The sequence below is a fragment of the Cuculus canorus genome, chromosome 2 (assembly GCF_017976375.1).
Source record: "Cuculus canorus isolate bCucCan1 chromosome 2, bCucCan1.pri, whole genome shotgun sequence".
Taxonomy (NCBI): domain Eukaryota; kingdom Metazoa; phylum Chordata; class Aves; order Cuculiformes; family Cuculidae; genus Cuculus; species Cuculus canorus.
The window spans coordinates 123,138,094-123,163,189 of NC_071402.1; the positions used below are offsets into that span (position 1 = coordinate 123,138,094).

The 25,096-nt window shown below is 36.8% G+C and overlaps 1 protein-coding gene across 8 annotated transcripts in view; it reads left to right on the top strand.

The window, feature by feature from the left end:
* Positions 1-25,096, top strand: part of TBC1D5 (TBC1 domain family member 5) — a 319,581-nt gene that overhangs the window by 257,274 nt on the left and 37,211 nt on the right. For 4 of the 8 annotated variants that reach the window (XM_054057267.1, XM_054057266.1, XM_054057269.1 and 1 more), the window contains 5 exons: positions 633-718; positions 5,240-5,499; positions 9,565-9,630; positions 15,094-15,257; positions 23,807-23,842. In XM_054057267.1, the coding sequence (XP_053913242.1) occupies positions 633-718; positions 5,240-5,499; positions 9,565-9,630; positions 15,094-15,257; positions 23,807-23,842 (612 nt within the window). The remainder of the gene's footprint in view (positions 1-632; positions 719-5,239; positions 5,500-9,564; positions 9,631-15,093; positions 15,258-23,806; positions 23,843-25,096) is intronic. The other 4 variants (XM_054057270.1, XM_054057273.1, XM_054057271.1 and 1 more) reach the window with 3 other exon arrangements.

Genomic DNA, 25,096 nt, shown 5'->3' on the forward strand with positions numbered 1-25,096 from the left:
TGGCTTCTGGTTTCGATATTCATTATATACGTTTTATTGTAGCAGAACAGTTCTTTATTCGGGGCTGCTTGTTTTGAGTAGGGTGAAATTTGGGGAGAAAAAAAGGCTTCGTGTGCCATCTAGTGACAGAGTTCAGGTTGCCTTTAAATTTAATTCTTTGCTTATCTGAGACACTGCTAGTGATGCTTTCAGTTCAGAATGATAGCTATAGTTTCTCCTTACTGTTACTTTTTCCTTTAAAAATATATCATTTTAGCTTGGAAATGGTAAAATTCTATACCAGAGGAAAAGAAAGAAATCAGATCAGAATCCGAACTTGTCCAAGAATTATTGATTTCATTAGACATGTTAACACTACAGCCAGTACCCTCAACACTGTGTGGAAGAGCACTAATTTCTGTGAGCATGAAATGGACTTACTGCTAACACTTCGTGTTATTTTAAGACTTCCCTTTAGTGTAAATGGCATTACTGCCTTGGGGCACCAAAATCCTGGGAAAGTAAATTATTCTTTCAATTTCTAAATTTCTAATCTTTATTAATAAGAATACCCTTGTCTCTGCTTTAAGTCTTTTATAAAATTCCAGTAAGTTATTATTTTTTTAAAAAACAATTCTTTTTTTTTTTTTAAGAGAAATCCAAGACCAGTGACTCACCAATTCCAACAAAATTTAGATTATTACAAAGCACGTGGAGCAGACCTGATGAACAAAACCCGGTAAGCTATTTCTGAATATGTATTCACTGAACTTACACCTTATATGAGGAAAATGTTCCATAAGTCACTTTTATCTCAAATACAAATTACAGAAGCAGTATTAGAAGCACACATGTTTATTTCGTGACTTTTATTAATCTTTACCACCTTACCTATTTTTACATGAAAAATGAAAGTTTTACAGACGATGTTGCAATCATCTCGCTGGGATTTTTTTAAGGCTAAAGACATTCGTACACAATTACATGTATACTACAAGCAGGAGGTAAAACGTTGACCACGTGAGTTCTGTAGCTGAACTACTTCTGATAACGCCTCTAATCGTACTCTGGAGTGTCTGTGTACCGGAAATTAAATTGAATTATGGTAAATCAAGGTTGAAATAATTTTTTACTAAACCTTTTTGCAGCATCTATCCCTCGTTTTTTTAGAAACAGGTTGTGTCCATACTGCTTAAATGCCTCGTCAAGGTGATTTGGTCTGTTGGTCATGAATGTAGAGGTGCCTGTGCCACAACTGGATAGCTGGAATATGAGTGCCAATAGCTGGTGGCTGCCGGTTGTGGGGCACCACTCAGTGCCTCGCTGCAGTTTGTATGGTCACAGGCAGTTTCTTGGACTGCACATGGCCCCAGCCATATACTGTGCCTGCTGATTCATAGGAACTTGCGTGCTTCTAGACCTTCGCACCTCTGTAAAATTCTGTTTAGATCAGTTACATTAAAAGCTAGCTAAAAAGAAAATAGAGTGGATTGAAAATGGAGAAAGGAGCAGAAATTAGAGCCGAATAGAATGACTGCAAAAACATCTTTTTTTATTATTATTTTTAATAATAAAATAAAGTTTTCCCTTTAAAGTTAGGGAAAGGGTCAAAAATACTGCATTCTGTTGCATTTTCTTAATGTTTTTACTTTTTTATTCTTTTAAAAACTGGTCTCAGGGGATGCCTAAACTGAAGTTATTTGAAAATTTCAGAAGAAACATTTCAAAGATTTTGGAAAAAATAAATAAATCAGAAAGCCCAAACAAGAATGTGACTTATTAGAAACCTAAATTCTAAGGAAACACTTCTATTAAATCTATGTACAAATATAAATTCATTGCACAAATGTATGCAGGATACACAGCAAGAGAGAGGGAAAATTGTTTAGAATAGTTCAAATAAACTAATAACTAGGATAAATTTATCTCAACACAAGAGCATTTAGAGTAGGTCAAATGTGGTAAATCTGTTTAAGATTGGACTAAAGAGAGAACTGGAAGATTTAACATTAGGAGATGTTTCTGCAGTGAACAGAGAGATGGATTAGATCAGCTACCAGGTCTTTTTCATCTTTAATTCCACAGGCTCAGTGACATATTTAAAATATCTTGGCAAATCTCTCATATATATTAGTTATTTTATCACATATAAAACCTTTTAATACATTATATTCATATATTTGTCTCTCATCCCTCATAACAGCTATTTGGTGAAAAGATAAATGCCTTTGAATAAGGCTTGCTTAGAACAAAACATTTTCATCTTAGCTGAAAACTGCAGAGATTGAATCATCTTCCTAATGCTAGTTTAAAAATATACCATTCACAGTCAAGGTCAATGATGCTTATTGTGATGAAACAAAGTTGTTTGCTTCATAGATGGAATTCACGTCTCCTTGATACTCATATTTTTAAACTGATGCTTTACTTTTAAATGCATCTGCTGATAACTCTACAACATAATCAATCAGCATTTTTCTTGTAATTGTTTTGCATGTTTGGTGCATTTACATTGCTAAAATGTAGGCATTGATCCATGTTTAATGGCTGTAATCATCCTTTGCATTAATATATCGGACATTTAAATGGTAAGAAATATATGCCTTGTTCTTATTTTCCTGAACTTCAGCTCACTTTTAAGATATCTCCTCCAGACATGTAGCACCTCACTATTGTTCGTTTTCTGAAGCTGTGATTCAGGGAAATAGCACAATAAATTTTATTTAAGAGTACTTTTATTAAGATCAGCTCTTGACATGAAATTTAGATAGCATTATTATTTTTTTTTCTCATGTGTATGTGTTTTGAGCTGATCGTTACCGCAATTAGTTTATAGTAGAGCCAAATCCCACATAGGTGTAAGGAGCTGCAGTAACTATTCTTTCTAGTTCTCAAATAATTATAAAACTGTATTGCTTGTTATTGTTGAAAGCATTTTTTAAAATCATATTTTGCTCATAATGGCTTAGAGAAGATTTTTAGCATTTATTGTTCCTGTAAACTGAAGTTTCTCAAAAACTCTCTTTCCAACCATCTGAAAAAAAGAAAATAAACTCACTTCTCCCAGGCTTTATATATATGTTCAAGTAGCAAATTAAACAGTGTAGAAGGAAAACTGATACTATTTATTAAGCAAAATATAGTTGAAAAAAAGAAACAAGAAAGAAACACCTCAGGTGAGTGAGTTATATGTTTTGACCCCAATCTCAGTTATTACTTTTAGTAGACAAAGGGGAAAAAATATACCAAATGTACTAAAGTTTGGATTCTGAATCTTAACCAAGTTATTACTGGTATGGCACCCAAAATCAGTGATATAATTAAATTCATTGCAAGCTGTTGAGAACTGATTAATATCTGCTAAACCAGCATTTGACACTTCTTCCATGTTCAAAGCTACAATCTTCATTTTCTTTCTGGAATAGAGATGACAATAAACAATAAACAAAAGGCCTTTTACTGACTCTTCAGGTGCCACATATATGTGATGGAATTTTTTTTTTTCTTTATGACCCTGCATTACCTTGGTAATTGATTAATAACTGACTGTGCTAGGTAATAGCAGAGTAAAATGTAGTAGTAATAAACATTGTACCATGTCCTCTTCTTTAAAATCATTAGCACCTATTCAGTTTACTTTTGAAACCACTCACACCTGCAAGAATTTTTTATAGTTCTGAAGATGCTCTACTTGTAGTGAGTTTGTCAACCATTCTTAGGTGGCTATGGAAAGACTTTTTGTAATACTGACAGCAATCAGTAAAATGGGGAGACACAGAAACATCCTGTAATCATTATTCAGCAATCACTCCTTTCTGGTTTCCATAAACTGGGAAGCTGCATTTTGTCCCAGTCTATGTGCTGCTGATCCTCCTAAAAAGCGCTATGTGCTGTCTTTCTTCATCGTCAGTATATGGCAGAAGGGCCCATACAGCTTGGGGCTACATCTCATGAGTGTGCATGCTCACATACTTTCTTCGCTTTCTCTCATTTTAACTGTATCTATTCACAGTCTAAACAACTCAGCTGTTGTTATTCTCTGTTTATGTTCTATATGTGTGCATGAATTTTATATTGTGTATTCTAAAAAAAAAACCCCATATCTGGAGACAAATAAGGAAATTATGTGAAAAGCTAAGTCAAAATTACTTTTCCAGGTGCCTGCAGAAGTTATAAGTCACCCATATTACTTCATTTGTAATTTATTTTTAGTTAAACTTCCCCAAAAAACAGTGCAAAACTATTTTTTATCCAGTACAGTAATTGTATTGTTTTTAATAACATATATCTCTTCAATTTTTTTTAAAGACAGCTATTTATATCACTGAAGTACAGATCAGTAAAATAAAACCTCAAGAGTGGAAAGATCTCTGTGGCTGTGATATATTTCTGTGAAGGGTGTTTCAAGCACTAATTATATAAAACAAGAAAATATTGTATGGACAAATAGGAATGGCTTTGCTGATCCTTGGGTTATGTGAAAGCTTGTACTGGGAATTAGGAGCTGCTTTGCCTCTTTATTTTAGACAGATTAAATGATTCGACAAGTTCTTCAGTCTTAATGTTGCATATAACTGAAGTGAATTAAATAACCACAGGAATTAAAAAGTAACATTGGTAAGGATCATGATCCAGTATGTGTGTTATATCCTGAAGCCATTCTTCATCCAAAGTCACTTTTGACATTGGGATTCCTGCTAAAAAGTGTATGGCTTGATATGTCTGAGCTGGGCAGAAGGCGAAGTAAAAGCAAGAGACACCTGGCTCTGCCAACCTGAAAATACAGTCTAGTGTTAGTTTTGCTTGTTGAAAGAAATGTTTGGATTTGAGTTCTTATAAACATTTGAGATAACCTGATCTAGCAGAAGTAAATATTAAAGCAGAATTTGAATAAAAAGTGCTGAAAGTCAGTTTTAGAAGGTTTTGATGCTGTATTGCTTTTTGTCACTTTTTTTTCTCATTTAAAAGGGCAAATTAAGATAATTGTTGCAAACTTGCTTTGTTTGGGGTTAGTCTGCATTTTTCAGGAAGAAAGAGCCAAAACAATTTTCCACTACAAGTTGGGAAAAATTCACACTGCATGCAGTCCCTGTGGTTCCTGTGTATATTCCAGCACAACTGTGGTAAAATATCCTCTTTGTAATGTGCAAATCTTTGATTTTTTTTTTTTTTACCCTGTTTTTGGAGAATAATGAGTGCATTTCTGTGCCTGTCCAAACTGTTGGCAAGGATTTGATGATTTCTCCTCTTCTTTCTTCAGTGCCAGCGCTAAGGCTGCTCCATTGAACATTAACAAAGTCTCCAACAGCTTACTGAATTTTGGCCGAAAGCTCATTGCTCCAGCTATGGCTTCAGGTGGGGCTGTGGGCGCTCCTGCCGGCGGGAGCAGCTTTCCTCCCGCTGCGATGCCCATCAGAAGCGCAGTGGAGTCTCCCCAGCACCACCAGCACCAGTCCCACCATCAGGCACAGCAGCAGAGGATGATGAAGTCTGAAAGCATGCCAGTTCAGCTGGGCAAAGGTAAAGGTGAAACCTGTGGCCATGACAGAAGGAAGCTTTGTTATACGCCTTCAGGACTGAAGAAAGTCCTTTTATTGATTTTATATCAATGGGTGCATATTTGGAGGAAACAGGAAAAACAGAAGTTTGTTAAGCAGGGTGTCTATGCTAAATACAACAGTACCTTTGTGATATAACACAAAATTAGATGTTATATCAAGAATGTACAAGTACTATGGGAATTTTGCCTTTTAATAACTTGTGATGGCCCTCTGCGCTTTCTCTGTTTAGTAAATACCACTTATTTTTCTTGAGCCTTTTTTTCTCTGTTTCTTAAGGACGGTTTAGTCAAACAGCAAAATGACAAGCTCAGCTTCAGTAGTTCTTTTGACTTTTCTTTACTCTGACACACTCAAGGTGTGTTACTGCTTTTCATCTTCAGACAGCCTATGGCAGTATGTTCTTTGCAAGAAGTATGTAGACTGGTACAGTATCTGCTGCTTCTAATAACTTATCTTAAGTAATGATTCTACGTTTGAGGGCAGGGGCTGGTTGCCCTCAACTATGATGTAGGATTGCATTATATTTTTCACCAGATTTGAAAGTCTAAGAGAAGGGAAATAACACTTTGTAGCTGAAGTAGGCATTCTTTCTCTTTACTGTGGTACCCATATGGACCAAAGTTAGTCCTTTCATGATGCATTGCATCCTCAGCAGACACTGAGGGAGAGAATTGAAAGGTAAAACCTTTCTGTTGAAGCAGAGAGATGCAGACACTTCTGTAAGGGCTACTGCAAGCTGCTTGGCAAACTCCAGATACACAACTTTTCTCAGAATCGTAGAATAATCTCGGAAATTGCTCCAGCAAGGGTTTTACAGTCCATACATGAAACTGAAATGCGATGAATCCTTGATACAAATCCTATTTGTAACAATGGAAGTAAAATTAGGTTTCTACAATTTTGGAGAGGCTCTTTTGTTTGCTTCTTAAAAAAGGTTTTTCGTAGTTCCTGTATCACATTATTCTTTATTTACCTTTTGGGTTGAAAAGAGGTCTTTGAGTGGTTATTTTGTTTTCCTGCTTAATATAGAAAAAGTCTAAAAACTGAAGCAACTTTTGTAGGTGGAATTGATTATAGCTTAATCTTGATCAGGCTGGTCAAGGACAACCCTGTTTACACTTGTATGTGCCAGCTAACATACTGCATCATCCAGAAATGCACCTGACACTTTCCACACAAGAAGCAGAACTAAAAATCATAGTTGTGTTTGGTCATGGTCATGTACAAGCTGTGCACATATTTCTGTGTCAACAGGAATTTGGAGATTTGGTAAAGTTATCAAGAAATTATGCAAATTTTTGATGTAGGTCACAAAGCACTTTCATGGTAAGAGGAAATAAAACACACTGCAGTGCTTCAGTACCTGCAGCTTCCTTTCACCCTATTCTTTATATACATATTTGGAGCCACATTTGCAGAAGTAAATTAAAGGCAAAAATAATGTAAATATACTTTTTTTTAATTCAGTTCAGATGACAGTGAGTTTTGTTTTACATATTAGTGCCAATGTTGTTGTTCCAGACCTGTATAGTTATCAATATATTGCCTGTAGTTAGATAGAAGTTTTAAGTGATGGCAGCTAACTATTTTTGCAAGTGCCATAGTTTATGGTTTTAAAGAGAAACGCGAAATGGCAAAGGAAATATAAAATTCTCTTCTTAGAGCCTGCCCTGTGAATTCTCTCTGAAGTTAGTTTAAATGTAGGAAAAGCTTAGCTTAAAAAAATATCTGCTTGCAATGATGTTGTGGCAGAGACAGGCTAAAATGTCCGTTTTGGAGCATGATACCTTTGTAAACAATACATCAGCATCTTTATCACACCTTAAAATGTGAATAGTTTCTCACCTTCTGTGCAGAAGGACAGTAGCACCAGCTCAGAAAGTGCAGTACAGCATGTCCAGTGAATGAGGGCACCCCTCTCACTTCTGAGAAGTTGCAGGTGCTTCTATCCCAGGCACTAGAATATAGGATTTAGGACATATCTATACCCTGAGGAGTTCTCGTTCCTCTCCTTTTGTGTGAGCGGAACTTTTTATGTGCCTTTTTACCTTCTGCACTGCTTTTCTCAAACTCAGATTCTCCTCTAGCTCTTAAGCAACTAAAAGCTACCTGACGTGGTCACTAATTATAGGGCTCCCAAGTTATTGACTAGCTGTCACTAATTGTCTTATGTTACTGTTCTTCACTGTGTTTTCAGATCCGCTTAGCCTCCCGGAGCTTGGTTATTTAGCTGAGGTAGGCAGAGGCACGGATCTAGGATTTAAATCGATAGACATTTGCACTTCAGGTTGATCTAACACTCACAGGTGCTCAGTTGGACAATATAATGGACCAAAGTGCTGTAAATATGACAGGCATCATGTCATAAAACTTACCCATTTTTCTAATGCTGCGTTAGCCTTTCCAGGTTTTAAATGCTCAACTAGTGCTGGTAATTTAAATTAATATGTAGGGGGTTATAAGTTTGAAGAGATTAAATTAATTGCCTGCTTTTCTTTTTTATTAAGTGTGAAGAAGTCATTGGTAACAAAATATCTTTCAGGACTGGCAAAATGATCCTATGCCAGCTTTAGCTGCTCTGTTTAGACAGTTACTACAAACCAGCAGCAGAGACAGGTGTCCCTCATGCTTCTACCTCTAGGGGTAGCTTGTGCTGAGCTCTTGGTGAGGGGTGACTGGTTTGCATAATCGATAGTTATTATTTCTCACCCCAAAGTTTCCGTACTTGCTGAATTTCTTTAAGAAAAAAGATGTAATTTAGATAATATAAATGGGAAAACAGCAGGTAATGTTAAAAAAAAACATAATTGCAAGCCCATGCTTCCAGATGACTCTCCAACATTACAAATCACAGCTGAACAAAGTATCCAGTTACTTAATTGGAAATTCAGTTCCTCCTAATAGTGTATTAATCCCATTCAGCCTGTCCTCAGCACAGGAAAAGATTGGGTGTCATTGCTGATTACTTATGCAAGGTAGCCTGCTCATAGAAAAGGGCTTACAATATTCTCTTGATCCTACACAATGAAGAGTTCGTTGGTACAAAGGTTGAATTCAAATCTTGAGTTCATTGGATCATCAGCTGAATTTGTTGTCTTGAAAAATAAAAATATTGATAATGAAAAAGTCTGGGAAAAGCACAGAATTGTTGCCCTTTGTGTTCCACTGGATTCTTGAGCATTCAGAAGCTGGATACTCTTTGATTACCAGGCAATGTGTTACCAGAAAACAAGCATTTCTCTTTCACTTCTTCCCTGATACTGCCAGATACAGTTTTCCTTCTAGGTCCTTTCATGCTGAAACTTGAAAGGCTTTTCGGGGGGCAATGCTGCTTTATCAGAAGGACACATTAGAGGACAAGTTTGAAGATGAAGTTCTGCCAACTTCTGTGATCAACTATTTAAAGAGTTTGTAGCCTCCTGTTTGTTTTTATGAGCTGCTACTTCTCTAGTATTTGCTGTAACATGAACAGAATTTCCACAGTCACCAAATGCCCTAAAGATATTATCTCCAAATTTAGAATTATTTATGAACTAGGTCTCCAAAATGACTATGCTTTTTGAGAAGGAAAAAGAGATTGTTCATAATAATAGCTGAACTGAATAAAAATTAAAGAAATAGAACACCCATTAATAAGTGCTTTTTTCTTTTTTTTTAAACAGTAATGTATGTTCTTAAGTAATTATGAAATTTATTGACTGTAAAAAATATAATGCTCCCAAATAGGCAGAATGACACTGCCAGTTTAAAGTATCAAAGCAAAATGGATTTGACTGTTTATTTTAGTTCAGATGTTGATACAATCTTAAAAACACTGTTTTTTATGCAAATGCCTGAATGCAGCATATGATGCGCTGATTATTAAAACTTCCCATTTATTTTTGCCTGCTCCTACGCCGCTCTCTTATGATGTGTGTTCCAAGCAGCTTGTTGTCCAGCTCCAAACCGCAGAGCAGCATCTCTTTCCTTGGGATGGGGGTTTGGGATTGTGGGGGCCCCTCTAACGCTGTTGTTTGTTCGGCAGGGGAGGCAGCATCGGGCGGCGAGGCTGCACTCCCGGTCCCTGCGCAGTTGCCCGCTGCCCTCCCAGGTACGCACAGCCACTCTCCAGCATTACCCTCCTGCTGCCCAGCCAGCCCTGACGTTTTTTCCATGCGTGTGGCATTTCCATGCCTATGGCATTTCCATGCCTGTGGCATCTCCATTCACTGCCATTGTCCATCCACCAAGTGGCACTGTTGTGTAGAGAGAAAAAAAGCAGCTGCACCTCATCGCTCCCTGACTGTGCTGTGTGTGGACACTGTGCTCCAGCGTCTTCGTTAAAAATGTGTATTTGCCATCTTCTTTGTAGTCCATTTCACCCTTTGTCATGTGAGATGATTCAAGCATCGGTGTCTCTGTTCGCTGCATTACTTCCCTGTTGTTGTATTTGAGGCAAATACTTTGAGCTGAACATCTTCTTCAGTGGACTTGACTACAGAGGAGCTTGCCTCGACCTCAAATAATAAGCATATGCATTCATGTGATGAGATGATCTGAATAAGTTTTAATAGTGCTGGAAGCCTTTGTTCCAAAAGAACAAGAAAAAGGGAAACTAATTTATCTGAAGTTTTAAAGTTTTATAAAACTCATATCATCCTTTTTGCGAATTTTAAAACTCGATGTCCTGACTATGGCAAATACAAAGTAATAGATGGGCAGATCTGATGGGATTTGAATTATGGATTGTGCCTTACTTCTGTTCTCCTTGGTATCTTTGTCCTTGTTCTCCTTATAACTACGAAAACTATTCTTTTCCTGTGTAGGGGCCAGAGAGGGAGCGTTGCATTTATGTGCCTTTTGTGCGTGTCTCCCTCTGGCTTTTCATATATTTTCACAGAGGTCTCCGAAGTTCATGGCTATTTCCCCTACAAATTAACTCAGTAGGACCCGCAGCTTGCATTTCTGTCATCATGTCTTCTCCACTCCTCCTCCTCATCTTTTACTCCATTATAAATGCCTGTCATAGATCACATTACATTTAAAGTTTACTTCTTCTTTTCAAGATATTGCATATCTCTACCCTCTACCTTGCCAGAAATACCAACAGTTTGGTCCTTTTTCCCACTACCACATCTGTGTGTTTCCCAAATGGTTTCGAGGCAGAGCATTTGTAACCCTGGGGTCAGCCCTGGCATCATTAGCAACAGGCATGTAGTGAACCATTTAGAAGCCATCCCATGGTGGTAACACTGCTCCTTTTTGGCTCAGAAATGGAGGTATTTTTAGTACATGAAATCCTGTGCATCATCACTGTGAACTATTTATGCATTTTAGTGTGCATGTATATATTTTTCAGACATCCTACACAATAATGTGTTCTGACTACTGCTTATGTCAAGGATCCTTAGCTGTTCATTCTGCGTGTATCATAAGCATTTGATTTCCATATTTGGGGTTTCTTGAGCCTGTTTCATATAGGCTTTAGGACTTTCTGGTATATGCCTAGATAGAGATTAGATTTCCCTAATCTTCTTTTAAGGAGGCATAATGTATTTATCTGAGAATGAGCAGAAGAGAATAGGAGTTTTGATTCAGTGATGTTCTCAGTTTGCCGATTAAGCTACTAAGGAAGAAGGAGGTGAGTTTGGTTAGTTATTAATTATAGTTTAATGCATCACTTTATAAATTTTGGTTCTACTAGGAGGGTAAGAGTTCTGTTCATTTTTTTTCCCTGAGGAATAATGCAAAACTAGAAACTCTCTCAAATTATCTTCTTATTAAGCTATTGAGTGAGAAGAATGTAGCACACTGGTTATTAAGAAAGGTGTAGAATCAGTAAGACACAACAGAGACGATATAAAAGGCATAATACATCTGAAAGACTTCAAAAGCATCATGGTGACTTCAGTTAACTGTTTCTACAGCAGCTCCACTAAACTTCTGTGTTAGGAAAAAGATAGGTGGTTCGTTTTGTTATGTTAGGGAAAACACATACGTCTGGGGTGACTTGTCTTTCAGCTTTCTTAAATGGTGACTCCTCTGGAAATTGGAAGAGCCTGTTACAATCCAAGAACTCTGCTTTATGATTTCCAACAGGCTGTAATTATTCATAAGTGCTGTCCTTTCTGTCTTGCTCAATTCTTCATCACATCCCCAAAGAATCCATGTCTCAGTGCTGTTCACATGGTAGGAGTCAGAATGAAATTTAGTCTTTCCTGATGATAGTTTTCTCAGATTTGGTTATTCATGCTGAAGGTTCAGGTGCATCCTAAGTTTTCTTCTTACCTGGGTATAAACCATACCAAAATAGTATGTTTATCACCTGTTTTTTACTGCATCTCTATCTCTGTTCCGTTATATCTTGTAATGCTTTTATTTTTCGTCTTTGCTAAATGTTATAGTCCAGAAGGACCAGATTAGTCAAAGCTCTTGGTATTGTTTGAGCAAATTCCCTTTTAGGACAGTTGTATTGTTCTGTCTACAAAATCACAGCTACACATAATTCTTCTCTTGTTTCGTTACTCAGGTAGGTGCATATTCCATTTCTCTAAACTGTGATCCATCATTAGAAGCATAGCTGTTGTAAGCAAAGCAATGGCCATAAGGCTTATTCTCTGTCTTTTCAATTTCCTAGTACATTAGGACAAAGACAGAATATAAAAAAATAATCATTATTTTTTCATCACTTTACTAACCTGTATTATTTCATGTGCGTGGGTTCTTCAGATGTATTTGAGGAGTCCCTCTCTCAATGTTATCTATGAAATTTTACCACATAATCTGCTTGTTTGCAGATGAAGTGGATTAAGCACAGACCATGCAGTGGAGGAGTATGCGAAAAACATTCATTGCTCTTTGTTTAACTTTTTTATTTTTAATCTTGATCCTATGTGGAAAATGCCTTATTATTACTTGCACCAGAGAGAGAGCCCATTTAATCTGATTTATACATAAAAAAAATATTTTTTCCTTGTACTTTTTTAAGTTTTACCTGCTGTAAAAGCACAATTCCATTATTAACTGCTACTATGAAATGCATAAAAAGTCTCCTTCCTACATAAAGGCAACTGTGATAATGGTGTTGCCAAGTGACATGATTTTATCCTAAAATTAGAAATCTTCTAAAAGGCTCCTTGTGACTGTATTATTTCCGCTGTTTGCCATGCAGGATTTTCTCCTTTTCCATGTCTAGAATTATTTACAGAATTGGAGACTCACGTTCACCTGATTAGAGCGTATTCCATTTCTCTATAAAATGTGAATGCAAAAGTTAAGTGAAATCTACAGCTTCCGTCTCCTGAACTTTAACAAAGCTGTTCAGACTCAGTGGTAGGTGGTAAGTGATTAGAGGAGGGCTGTGAAGAAACAGAACAATGTAGTTGGATAAAGTTGGTGGGAAGGACAAAATATATAAAGGGGAAAAAATGAAATAAGGAAGTTGCAGAAACAGAAGAGGCAAAGTAGATGGATCTGCAGATGAGGAGTAGGCAGACAGAGAAAGATCCACAGGAATATGAGAATCAAGACATAAAATGTAGGAGGGTCGTGGAAGAGATGACCAAAATAAGGCAGCAGAGAATGAATGAGAGAGTGGGAAGCAGTGTATGTGTGAGTTTTCTTCTAGAAAACATTGAGAATATTAAACCCAGATCCTTCCGTGGGTTTTGTCCTTTTTGATCTGTTTAGTCGCATGAGATGTTCTATTCATTGCTAGTTCAATCTCTTCGCATTTAACAGACTTCTTGCTAAGAGGACATTTTAAATAGATCTGTATTTATTGCTTCAAGAAAATGTGAATTGTTAGTTTCATGTGGCTGTGACTGTGCAATATACACTGCGTAGGTCAAACAGCACAGAGAACTTGGCTCAGGCTTTGTCTCCACCTGGTAGGTGGCTAAGCATGGCACCACTGACTTCCAAACAACTTCAAGGACAGTTACTGTTCTAGATCTTAGATGGCTGAATTAAGGTAAGATGTTTCTGTACGAGTAGGTTTTGCTAGTTGTTTCCTTTTGTTTAAAATGCTTGGTCTCCTTTTGTATCTAAATCATGATTTCTTTATGTGTTTTCTGCAGCCTTTTCTGTCTTTGTTTTTGTTCATTTCTTGTCTTTTAAATCTGCATCATTGGAGAAGACGGCAGTGCATGATGAAGGGGAGACTAACTCATCCCTGAAAAGGAGTTGTTTTTTTATTTTCAGAGTTGGTAGTGCATCTGCAATGACAAACACTAAATAGATTGCAAGGTCTGTGCAATAATATGCAGCATATCTGAGAGTAAAGCTGGCACAGAGGTAGGAGCAGCTCAGAGCTAAAAAGGATGAACCACTGTTATCTGCAAGGGAGGTGGTTTCAAATTTGATCATAACCTTACAAAAGAGATGACATTGCATCCATGATACCTGAATTTTTAGTTTCAGTGGATCATTCTTGATGCTATAGGAGGTAGCATGAAAAGTACACAAAAAAAAAGGAAAGAAAAAAGGGAAAACATAAACAAACTCATCAGAATAGCCAACAAAGCAAGAAAAAGGAAGAATTCTACAGCTGTAGTTTTACATGCTACATTACCTTTTTTTTTTTTTTCCAGAAAGGAAAATTCTAGAATTGCATTGTATCATGCAGGGTTGACTGTCTCATAAAACTAACTGCAAGGGTTTTTAAAACTAGCATCTGTCCTAATGCAACAGTTTCTTAATGAAAGTTAATGTAAACTGACATATTAATTGATTTTCTTCTTCTGGAGCTAATTGAAGTAATATTTTAAGTTAAATATATCAAAACACTTTGTGGGCCTCAGCTGGAAGAAATGCTCCTTATTAAAGACTGCCTGACTGCATATAGTGTCAGGGTGAAACAGCCCAAAAATCTACCCAGATGTCTTCGCTAAGGCAGTGGATAGCACTAAATTCTTGTGAAAAGCTGCATGATGTGACAATAAGTAACTACTGAGTAGACGTCATCAAAGTGTTTGTTAGATGGAGATGGCCTTAAAGTTTGAAACATAAGTACTTACATTCTTTCCTGAACTTAACTTACTTTTTCCTGTTGTAAGTCTAGATGTTGTTGTCTAGATGTTCAGTGTCCAACTCATTCTTGGAATCTGATGTTATTGTTCTTAGACTTCTTTGCCAAGTTTTATAGTTTATTTATTGAGAGAAAAAGGATTTCCTTTGCAGCGTTGATTAAATCAGACTATTTTTTTTTATTATGAGATGGTACTTTTGCTCGTTATGCCACACAGAGAAGATTCGCAGTCTATGGACATAGTAGAATATATCTAGAGGTAGTATTTATATATATATATATATATATAAAATATATATATATATATACACACTATATATATAGTTTGTTTGTGTATATATCTAGATATACACTAAGAAGTTGTGGTTTTCTCTATTACAAAAATGAAGTTCCAATCTCACAATGCATGCTGACGCACTTCAACGTTTCATTCTATGTTGAGCTGTCTGTGAATCTCAGTGAAAGTCATTAAGACAAGGAAATACTTAACGGGGAAAATAAACTGCCCATTGATTAATACTTTTGTTATTTTATACTTCTTTACAGGCCAAAGTTCAAAAAATATCAGCTCATCCCCAAGCATAGAGAGCTTGCCTGGAGGACGTGAATTTACAGGATCTCCACCTTTGTCTGCATCAAAAAAGGATTCCTTTTTCAGTACAATCTCCCGTTCCCGTTCCCAAAGCAAAACCATGAGTAGAAAAGAATCGGTGAGTTCTTTAACTTTTTAAGCTATTTTAACGTCACACTGCATTACTTGTTAGAGAAATCATTTATCTCATTCATTAAGCAGTTGTACTTGAAAATGTTTCCCTAAGCACACATTAACAACAAAAGCATAAGTAAGCTGTTTGAACATCTCCATTATGGCGTCCATCCTATATTCCTACCTTAAATGAAACTGTGAAAGCGCCTGTTGGCCCTCAGAAAGAGGAGAGAACTCCTGTAAGTTTATTTGATTTGTTAGAGTTTTGGTGTAGTCCTGAAGGTAATAAACAGTTCAGTGGGGAGCATGAATGCTCAGCAGATCCAAACATGTCCATCTGTTGTCCCTGAAATTCCTTAATACATCAGAGGTTTCCCAGTGTCTGTAGCATCTGTAGTCTACAGTCACAGTTCTATTTCTTGCACAGCCCTGACCTTCTATTTGGCCACAAAATACTATTATTTAAACAGATTGCTTTCATCCAAGAAAATTGACTCCTATCATGGGTGTATTCCAAAGAAATTCTCATCCCGTCAAAGATAGAAGCACTACTCTGTCAGGTAGCAGGGGGATTTTTCTTTATTTTACATACACATTTCCTATTGTCTTTCTGCTGATTAGTAACCCACTATGTAGTAGATGGAAAAAGTTGTATTTTTTGTAAGGTGAAGGCATAGTGGTTTTCTCCATTCCATTTTCACAAATGTACACTCATATAATTTTGTATTGATTTAAATAATTAGGAATTTTAATAGCAATATTTCTGTATTGCAGCATTCTTCAGATGTTCAGAGCTGTTCAGATGTAAAGCTCTTTTGTGATTAGTCAATAAGAAGCCATAATTTTGGTTTATGTCCATTTAAGAAATACTGAATTGCATTTAAAGCTAAAACAACATCTTAATATCTCACTGTTTGTCCTCAGGAATTGTAGAAAAATAGATACACCAATACTGATTTTTTTCTTTTTATGTGGTTTAACAAGATCTAAATCGACCTTTCATTTGTAACTATATTGTCAGGCCAGAACTAGGGTTTTTTCTCTAGTAGCATTTAAAAATAATTCCCCGTAAGTTCTCTAATAGGAGACATGGAAGAATTTTCCATTATAATATTCATACTCAATTAGAATCCATTAGCAATTAGCATGTTTTTCAGGTAAATAATTTCCCAAATTTGTGGTATTTTATTAAATAAATTTTTTTCTCAAGGATTTTGGACAAAAAAGTATTCAATGGGACAGGTTTGTAGTCCTTGTGATAATTTTCAGTAGATTGGTGATCATGATAAACTAAGCAGAGCATAAATTTTCAAAAGAATTCTTTGAACTGTGATATCTACTTCATATTGTAGCATTTTATTATTAAACATTTGGAAAAGGTTTTAGGCTACCAAAATCTATTTCATTATGTTCAGTTTTTTACTGACCTTTAATATAGTGAAAAGGAATTTGTAGCAGCTCCAAGAGGAAAAGATTTGTTTAAATTAGTTCTCTATTGCTCAAGACGATGTGTGGGGTTTGTTTTCTTGTAAATTTTATGATACCTTATTTTCCATGTAGAGAAGAAAACCCCAAAGAGAGTCCGAAGTAGTTGCATAAGAATACTCCAGTCTCATAATTGTGTCATTTACAGCTGTTTTCTAGAGGCAAAAGACAACTTGGAAACATCATGGATTCACATCATTGTTTTATTTATGAAACTGAACTGATTTACATTTTTATATTTGTCTCATAATTATACAGATTATGTTTTTAAGTATTGGGGAAATTACCTTTGTTGGAAGATGGCCATGCATCAATCTCTTTATAGAAAGATGCTTTTAAAATCAGTCATTCTTGGTGTCACAGATTAAAGAGAACCCATTTCCCCTTCATCTTTGTATTTCTAATTAATGCTTTTCCCAATCAAAGCAGAAATGGAATACATGTATAGCAATACATCCTTCAACATGGAGTTAAGAAAAAGGGATTTTCACAGACCAGAGGACATCACTGTACATTGTCATGGGATAAACAGGAATGTCATCATCACTGGTCACACCTGGAGTATACTATAACCAGTTCTTGACTCCCCAGTGCAAAAGAGACGTGGACATGCTGAAGAGAGTCCAACAAAGGTCCATCAAGAAGATGAAGGGATTGGGGCACCTCTGCCGTGACAATGGCCGAGAGCTAGGACTCTTCAACTTGGAGATCTCCAGGGGATCTTATCAATGTATATAAGTACCTGAGAGCAGAATGCAAAGAGGACAGAGCCAGGCTCTTTTCAGTGGTACCCAGTGACAGGACCATGGGCAGTGGGCCCAAACTGAAACACAGGAGGATCTGTCTGAACACCAGCAAATACTTTTTCACTGTGAGATTGACCAAGCACTGGCACAGGTTCCCTAAGGAGGCTCTGGAGTCTACATCCTTTCAGATATTCAAAAGCTGCCTAGACATAATCCTGGGCAACTGGCTCTACATGACTTGAGCAGGGAGTTGGACAAGATGACCTTCAGAGGTCCCTTCCATTCTATGATTCTGTGACAGGATAAACTGGAATGTGACTTGTCTAAATTCTTTCTTTCCTAAAGCCTGTCCAACAATCTGGACTTTTATCTGGGAGAGTTGTAATCAAAATTGATACTTAAGTTGATTCATTTCCTCCAGGATTAGAATGCATCCATTTCTCATATTAAGGGCTTCTTCAGGTAGTAACATTTGCACCATATTTAGTATTCTAGATCTGTTTTTTCCTCTCAAATACAAAGATCAATGGATTGACTTTTTTTACTGATGTTGTCAGAAACAGGTGTCCTCAGTTTTCATAGAATCATAGAATAGTTTGGATTGGAAGGGACCTTAAAGATCATCTAGTTTCAACGCCTCTGCCATGGGCAGGCACACCTCCCACTGGATTAGGCTGCTCAAGGCCCCATCCAACCTGGCCTTGAACACTTCCAGGGATAGGGCATCTACAACTTCCCTGGGCAAGCTGTGCCAGTGCCTCACCACTCTCATGGTGAAGAAATTCTTCACCTAATGTCCAGTCTAAATCTGTCCCTCTCCAGTTTACACCCATTGCCCCTAGTCTTATCACTACAAGCCTTTGTAAACAGTCCCTCTCCAGCTTTCCAATAGGCCCTTCAGGTACTGGAAGGTAGCTATAAGATCTCCTCTGAGCCATCTCTTCTCCAGGCTGAACAACCCCAACTCTCTCAGCCTGTCCTCATAGCAGAGGTGCTCCAGCCCTCAGATCATCTTTGTAGCCTCCTCTGGACCCATTCCAACAGCTCCATATCCTTCTTATATTGAGGATTCCAGAACTGGACACAGTATTCCAGATGAGGTCTCACAAGTGAGGAGTAGAGGGGCAGAATCCCCTCCCTCACCCTGCTGGCCACGCTGCTTTTGATGCAGCGCAGGATACGTTTGGCCTTCTGGGCTGCGAGCGCACATTGCTGGCTCATGTTGAGCTTCCCATTGACCAGCACGCCAAGTCCTTCTCTGCAGGGCTGCTCTCAATCACATCATCCCCCATCCTGTATAGAAGTTGGGGATAGCCCCGACCCAGGTGTAGGACCTTGCATTTGGCCTTGTTGAACTTCAGGAGGTTCTCAAAGGCCCACTTCTCCAGCCTGTTTTATTTAGTTAAGGAAGTGAGTTTACAGCCTCAGGGCTGAATGCACAAAATCAAATTATGTCTTGGCAACCCACAGCAGCCTGATATTTTTCTTATTACTATTGAGTGGCACTCAGTTTTATATTAACATGAGACCCACCAAATCTGGTTGGAAGCCTATTTTTTGCTTAGAAGTGAGATGGTTCCCTACCTCTTTATATAGTTTGTGGCTTTCTAGCAGGAATGATTTAGGTTGCAGTCTTCCCATAAATAATAACAGTAATATTTAATGTCTAATACATTCCAGTGACCATTATCTTCTGGCTGGATCAGTCTCAGTGGAATAAAGTCCTAGAAAATTTCCTTTTCCTCTTTCTTTCCTTCGTAGCCTGCCTACTACCCTCTCCTTTTCAGCAGAGTTGGGAAATTGGGTGCATTTGTGGTCTATTTATTTCTTATTATATTTCATTTATGTCTCCAGCAACAGTTAAGGACAGTCCATCCCTCTTTTTGGGAAATAACAAAGCTGGTTAGACCTTGATTCTGGCAAATATGGTTTACTGGTTTCATTTTCTGACAGAATATTCTGTAAATTGGTTTCAGCCTAAGAGATGTGCCAGAGAAGGACTTTTGAGTCAAACAATACAAACACTTCAAAAATTTTAATTAAAAAATGCAGGAGAAAGATGATTTTGGCTGAAAACAAAGTTTTGCTTCGGAGAAACTATATATTTTAATAAATAAATTTCTACTTAAATGGTTTAAAGTTAACAAAAATCAAATTATCCATTTGGAATATATGTTAAAAATTCCTAAGAAGGAAACATTTCTAAGGAAAATCTGGATCAGTTTATTTTCTTTACTAAAATAATTTATGAACATGGTTAATCAGAATCCTCATTTCTTAGAAAAAAATCCTGAAGAAAGTAGAATGCATCATGCTGATTTTGATTGCACAGACTTTTTAATTAAATCAAATTTGACAACATATGCCATTGTCCCCACAAGCAGGTAGAAACAACTGTTACTGTCTGGGATATATATAGCTAGTCTGACTGATTTGAAGTTAGTTATGAGTACCCCTACAGGTTAGAAAATTAATGTATGACATTATTTTCAACTAAATAGGCATCTGCTCTTCTGATTTAGGAACACGGTTTTAAGCATACAGACTTGAAATTTTTTCTGAAGTAGAAATTGTATGCAAAAATCAAAGAGATAATAAAATAAATACTAGAAAACCACACCAAATAAATAATGCATGCAAAAATTCCTTTGAAGAACAGCATGCTTTCTGTGCATGGTACACCTCTTTGGGAGTTTTTTTTATTCCCATATATTTTTTCTCAGACTGATATTTTAAAAATCACTTTAAAAGATTTTAAGCAAAATACTTGTGTGTCTATACTTACCAATGCGAAATACTTATTTGGAAATACAAATGCTATGAAATGCTGAAATGTACTTTCTCAGTTGAGCATCATAGTGTCTGCCTGGAATGAGTTAGCATCCGTGTTCAACAGCCAGTTCCCTGGTCGGTATGTAGAATTTTTTAGGCCTAAAGTTAAAGACATGATGATTGTGATGTTAAGTTAAACAAACTTCAGTACCAGAACATTTAACTGCAGTTAATACTGGAGGACATTTGTCTTCCTTATTCTGATGTGATAGGCCAATTCAGACACCAGAAAAATGCAATTTACGTAGTACTTCAGTGCCTGTCTGATTTTAGGGATAGATGAAAAGACTATTAAATCTGAGATGCTGCCAGGTCATGTGAACAGAGTTTGTAGAAAAACCTCTGAGAAATTTTGAAAGTGTGATTCTTTTCTCCATTGCCTTCCTCTGGCGCTCACAACATGCTGTGACACAAATGAAAGAGCTGAAAACGGTACAAGGAAAAATAAGCTGTCTTTTAAAGTTTTTTATTAGAAATACTTGCAAGTTTCATATAATTTAGTAAAGCAACAGCTGTAAGCATGAGTGGCAGCTTTGAATCCTAATGCTTTTTATCTTTTTTGGACTGATTCATTTCAGCGAAAAGAAACTGTACTGTGATAAAAACGGAAAGTTAATTGCTTCAAAAAAAAAGATGAATGAAACCCCAAATGGCTCTTCAGTGCTTTTTTTCTGTCATATCATGAGCAATAAACATGTGTACAGAACAGATCTGTGAGGCCATTTGGAAGATTTTAATAATGTCAGCATAAACTGTGGTGTTTCTCTGGCACAAGACATTCAGATATGCGCAGCTGAATTATACTTACTGGTAACTTCTGCACAGAAGCAAACTAGAATGATACCATGCAAAAGAATGCAGTATGAACTTTTAAAATCATTGGGCAGCCCTTTAAAAGTGTCGAGGAGAATTTGAAAAACAGCAAAGTCATGAATGAATGAGACTATCAGTAGCATTTACAAATGGATCGAAGTGACTTAGGAGCCAAGAAATGTGATCATTCACTCTGTAGCAATCATCTTACCAGCAGCACTACAGGTACAGAGATGTGCTCTTTGCATCATCTTTCCGCACATTAATCATGAAGTTAATGTTTCAGCATCCCAGTGACAAGGGAAAATACACCTGCGGACCTGGTTTTTTGAGCTGCTCTTCTATCCTTTTCAGTGGAAATCTCATCTCTTCATCCTGCTCTTTTAAAATAACACCACAAAATTATTGTCCATTTCTGTGAAGAGCTGAGAGACCTTTACTGAGCTCTCAACAAAAACGTGGGCATGGATGAGAAACATCCCTCTAAATCAGGGTATTGTTTTAGTTGGTGGGTTTTTTGAGTGGAAAGGTTTCTGTGCTTGGGAGACTTTTTTTTCCCACTGAAAGAATTTGTAGGTATGTGTTTAATAGCTTGATTTTTACGTTTGTCTGTGTTTAGTTAAGTCAAATCATTCCCCATAAAAACAACAAAACTTGTGTTTCTCTTCTTTTAACAATGTAGTATAAATAGTTTATATTTACAGTCCCTTCATAATCACTCTACTTAAGTTTTAGCCTCCTTAACTCTGAACTTTGTAATCAATGATTCTAAAAATCCTGTATAGTAAAATCCTGCTCTGGTCTGCATCCTCAGTCATGTTATGAGTCATATCAAAGGTCACATACGTCTGACCTGAACAGAGGAGTTAGTGAAACTTTGCGAATGATGCTTAAAAAAAGCCCTTGAGTATGAGCCTAATAAAGGATATATTTTGAGAGTCCTTCATAAAGGACTGTATGCAAGTTGAACCATGTCTATATTAAATTGCTTATTCAGTTAGCAAAATTAAGAAGCATAATTATGTAAGTACATCACTCCTAATCAACCATTGCAATAACATTCAACCAAATGCTTCAGTAATACAGTGTTGAAGCGTGGAGCATGAACTTCATTCATTCCAGAATATCTATATTAATCATACCATGTCATTATTCATATGCATTCAAGAGTACTTACCACATTGTTTCAGAGAGCTCAAAAATGATAAAAAGGGGGTACAAGGGGTCCTCTGCTCACATTTCTCTCGCATTTGCCACAGTGGGCTTATGCAGTCTTAAAGGCCAGCAATGTCTGCACCAGATAAGCAGAAACTCCATCAGATGTGATACCAAAACATCATGGACGAAATGGAATTCTCTTTCACATATGTAGAATAATAGAATTATAGAATCATTAATGATGGAAAAGACCTCTAAGATCATCAAGTCAAACCATCAGGCCAACACGACCATGCCTACTAAAATGTGTTTATTTGTAGCTATTTGTATAACTAAATTTGTTTATTTGTAGCTATTTACAAAACACAGTCATACCATCTATTTTAATAGCTCTGCTTTATTATTTATGAAGAAATCTTTTAATGTCACCAATGTCAACAGCAGCACTGAGAGAAATCTTTTATCAGCATTTCTGTTCAAAGGGATAATTTCTATTATCCTACAGCTCTTTCTGTTCTTATCTGTTGCCTTACCAAGTAAAATACTACTGATTTCTTCAGTTGTTCGGTGTCTACCCATCCACAATCAGTTATGTGAAATGTTTTGCATTCCACAGCTTTTCATTGTTTTTGTTTTTAAACTGTCTCTTGGCAGCCCCATTGGGCAGGGCCAGTAGGTGGACTTGTGCAGGCAGAGGTAGATAAGTCACCCTTGTCTTATATCTGCTTGAAAATGAGGTTTCTTTCCATCACTGCTTTTATTTGTCTCTGTGCAAGAACTTTCCCCATTATTCATGTTTATTCTTCTCCATCATTCTGCTAAGGAGAGATTATCTGAGCATAGGAGTGTGGTATTTTTAAGAGGAAAATATATCCAAGTTTGATGAAAGTCAGTTCTGCTCTGGCTCCAGTAGCACAGTTGCTGGCTTCTATCTCTGCAACAGTGAGACTGGTGCACCTGGAAGCTGTTCCAGTAATAGGTTCAACAGTGGGAGCTGCTTTGGAAAATGTCCAAGCCCGTGGTCTTTTGCCACTAGTCTGGCAGGTGAGACGTGGCAAATTAAGCCTACTCCAACAGCATGACACTGGCAAATTGACGTTGAACTGTTCAAGATGGAAATTCAACAGCAGGACCTGGTGTTTAGAAGCTGTGAAACAGAGTTTCAGCTGTTTTCAGTATTTTAATTGAAATGAAATGGATCTATCAGGGGACTAAGGAGATCTTCTGAGGCTTCATCTTGCACTTTCTTCCAAATGTCACTATATGTAAATATTTTTAGCTTTGTTTTAAGAGATAATAAATGAAATAAATAGGTAATTATACATCAACAGAATGAAACATAATTTTGCCTCAAAGTCACCAATCTTAGCAGACGTTATTAGAAAATATTGATTATAAATATCTTTTTACTTTGATGTTGTCATAAAACTAGGAGGCAAGGCGGAAGAACAGAGAGTTATTCTAGTTTGGAAGAAGAGATGAAATAGCTGACTAAAAATTCTTATTTCTTCTATTTCAGAAAAGCTACAGACACTTCATGCATTACAATATACAGGTATATATATTTCACCCATCTTCAAATTTAAAAAGAGTAAGAAGAGTAAGGGTTTTTTCCTGCATTTAAAAAGTACAGGTCTCCTTGAGCAATGCTAACTCTAGAGTGTTAGAAATTTGAGTGTTGGAAGAGAGAATTCCTGGATCATTAGCTATTCTGAATCAGCGTCGCAGCCCTTTCAGTTTTGTTGGGTTTTGTTCACTGTTTTGGGGGGGGTAAGTACTGAAAGGCTGACATTTTTATTTATCGATGCTTTTAATCCTATACCACTGATCTGTTGGTTCTGTCTGCATGTGCATAGCTTGGAAAAGCATGCACAGTTCAGAGGAAGTCAGGATTGTACTAATGCCCAAAAATATGTGCCTTTGCAGGTGAATGCCTTGTAGCATTTTAGTTTGTTGGCAAATTTGTCTTGGTCTCATTATTGTTGTACATTTTTATGTGTATTATAAAATTCCTTTCTTGTTTTTGATACTTACCAGAGCCCTTCAAACCAAATAATTTTTTTTACCTCCCGGTGTTGGTACATAACCTGATTTAGCTTGGCTTCTGGGACTCGCAAAGGATATTTTGTTGACCTTTCTTTCATCCTTCATTTTATTTTCTTATTTTTCTAAGTCTCGTTCCCTCACCCCTTTCAGAGAGTTATCACAGAGATGTATTCAGTAAATATTACAGAGTGGCAGTTCTGTTTCAGGTTTTAAAATAAGTAATTATTCTTGTGCATTTACTTATTTGAATAGAAGATGATGCTTTTTGCCCTGAAATGTTTTAACTTTGACAACACTGAAATTTGAGCCTAGACTTGTAGGATTAGTTTTTACGTAATTCATTTGTGCTTACTCTGATGTCCCCTGATGTATTTCGAGAGATACAGTACTATCAGAGAGCAAAATTTCTCTGTGAGAAAGCAACAGGTCAAAGGCAGAGAAAAAGAGAGAGAAGCATGGTTCCATAGGATTTGTATTCCTCTTCTCCTTCTTTAAGGTGGGTAACTACACCACTGTTTTCTTTATTAATCTGACAGAGAATCTGTTTGTGCTGTAAGGGTTGGGATCTAGGAAAGTATTGAAATAAGTATGTAACTTACTTCACACAGGAAGGGGAGCTCCTACTTAATTTTAGAAGCAGTTTGAATTGGTGGAAAACAAAGATGAGAGCAGGAGTTAAAATGGTGTAAAATAAAAGCATGACTCAAGATCACTGTGCATGTAATCCAAAGGAACAGAATATATCCTTGTAGGATGTATCTGA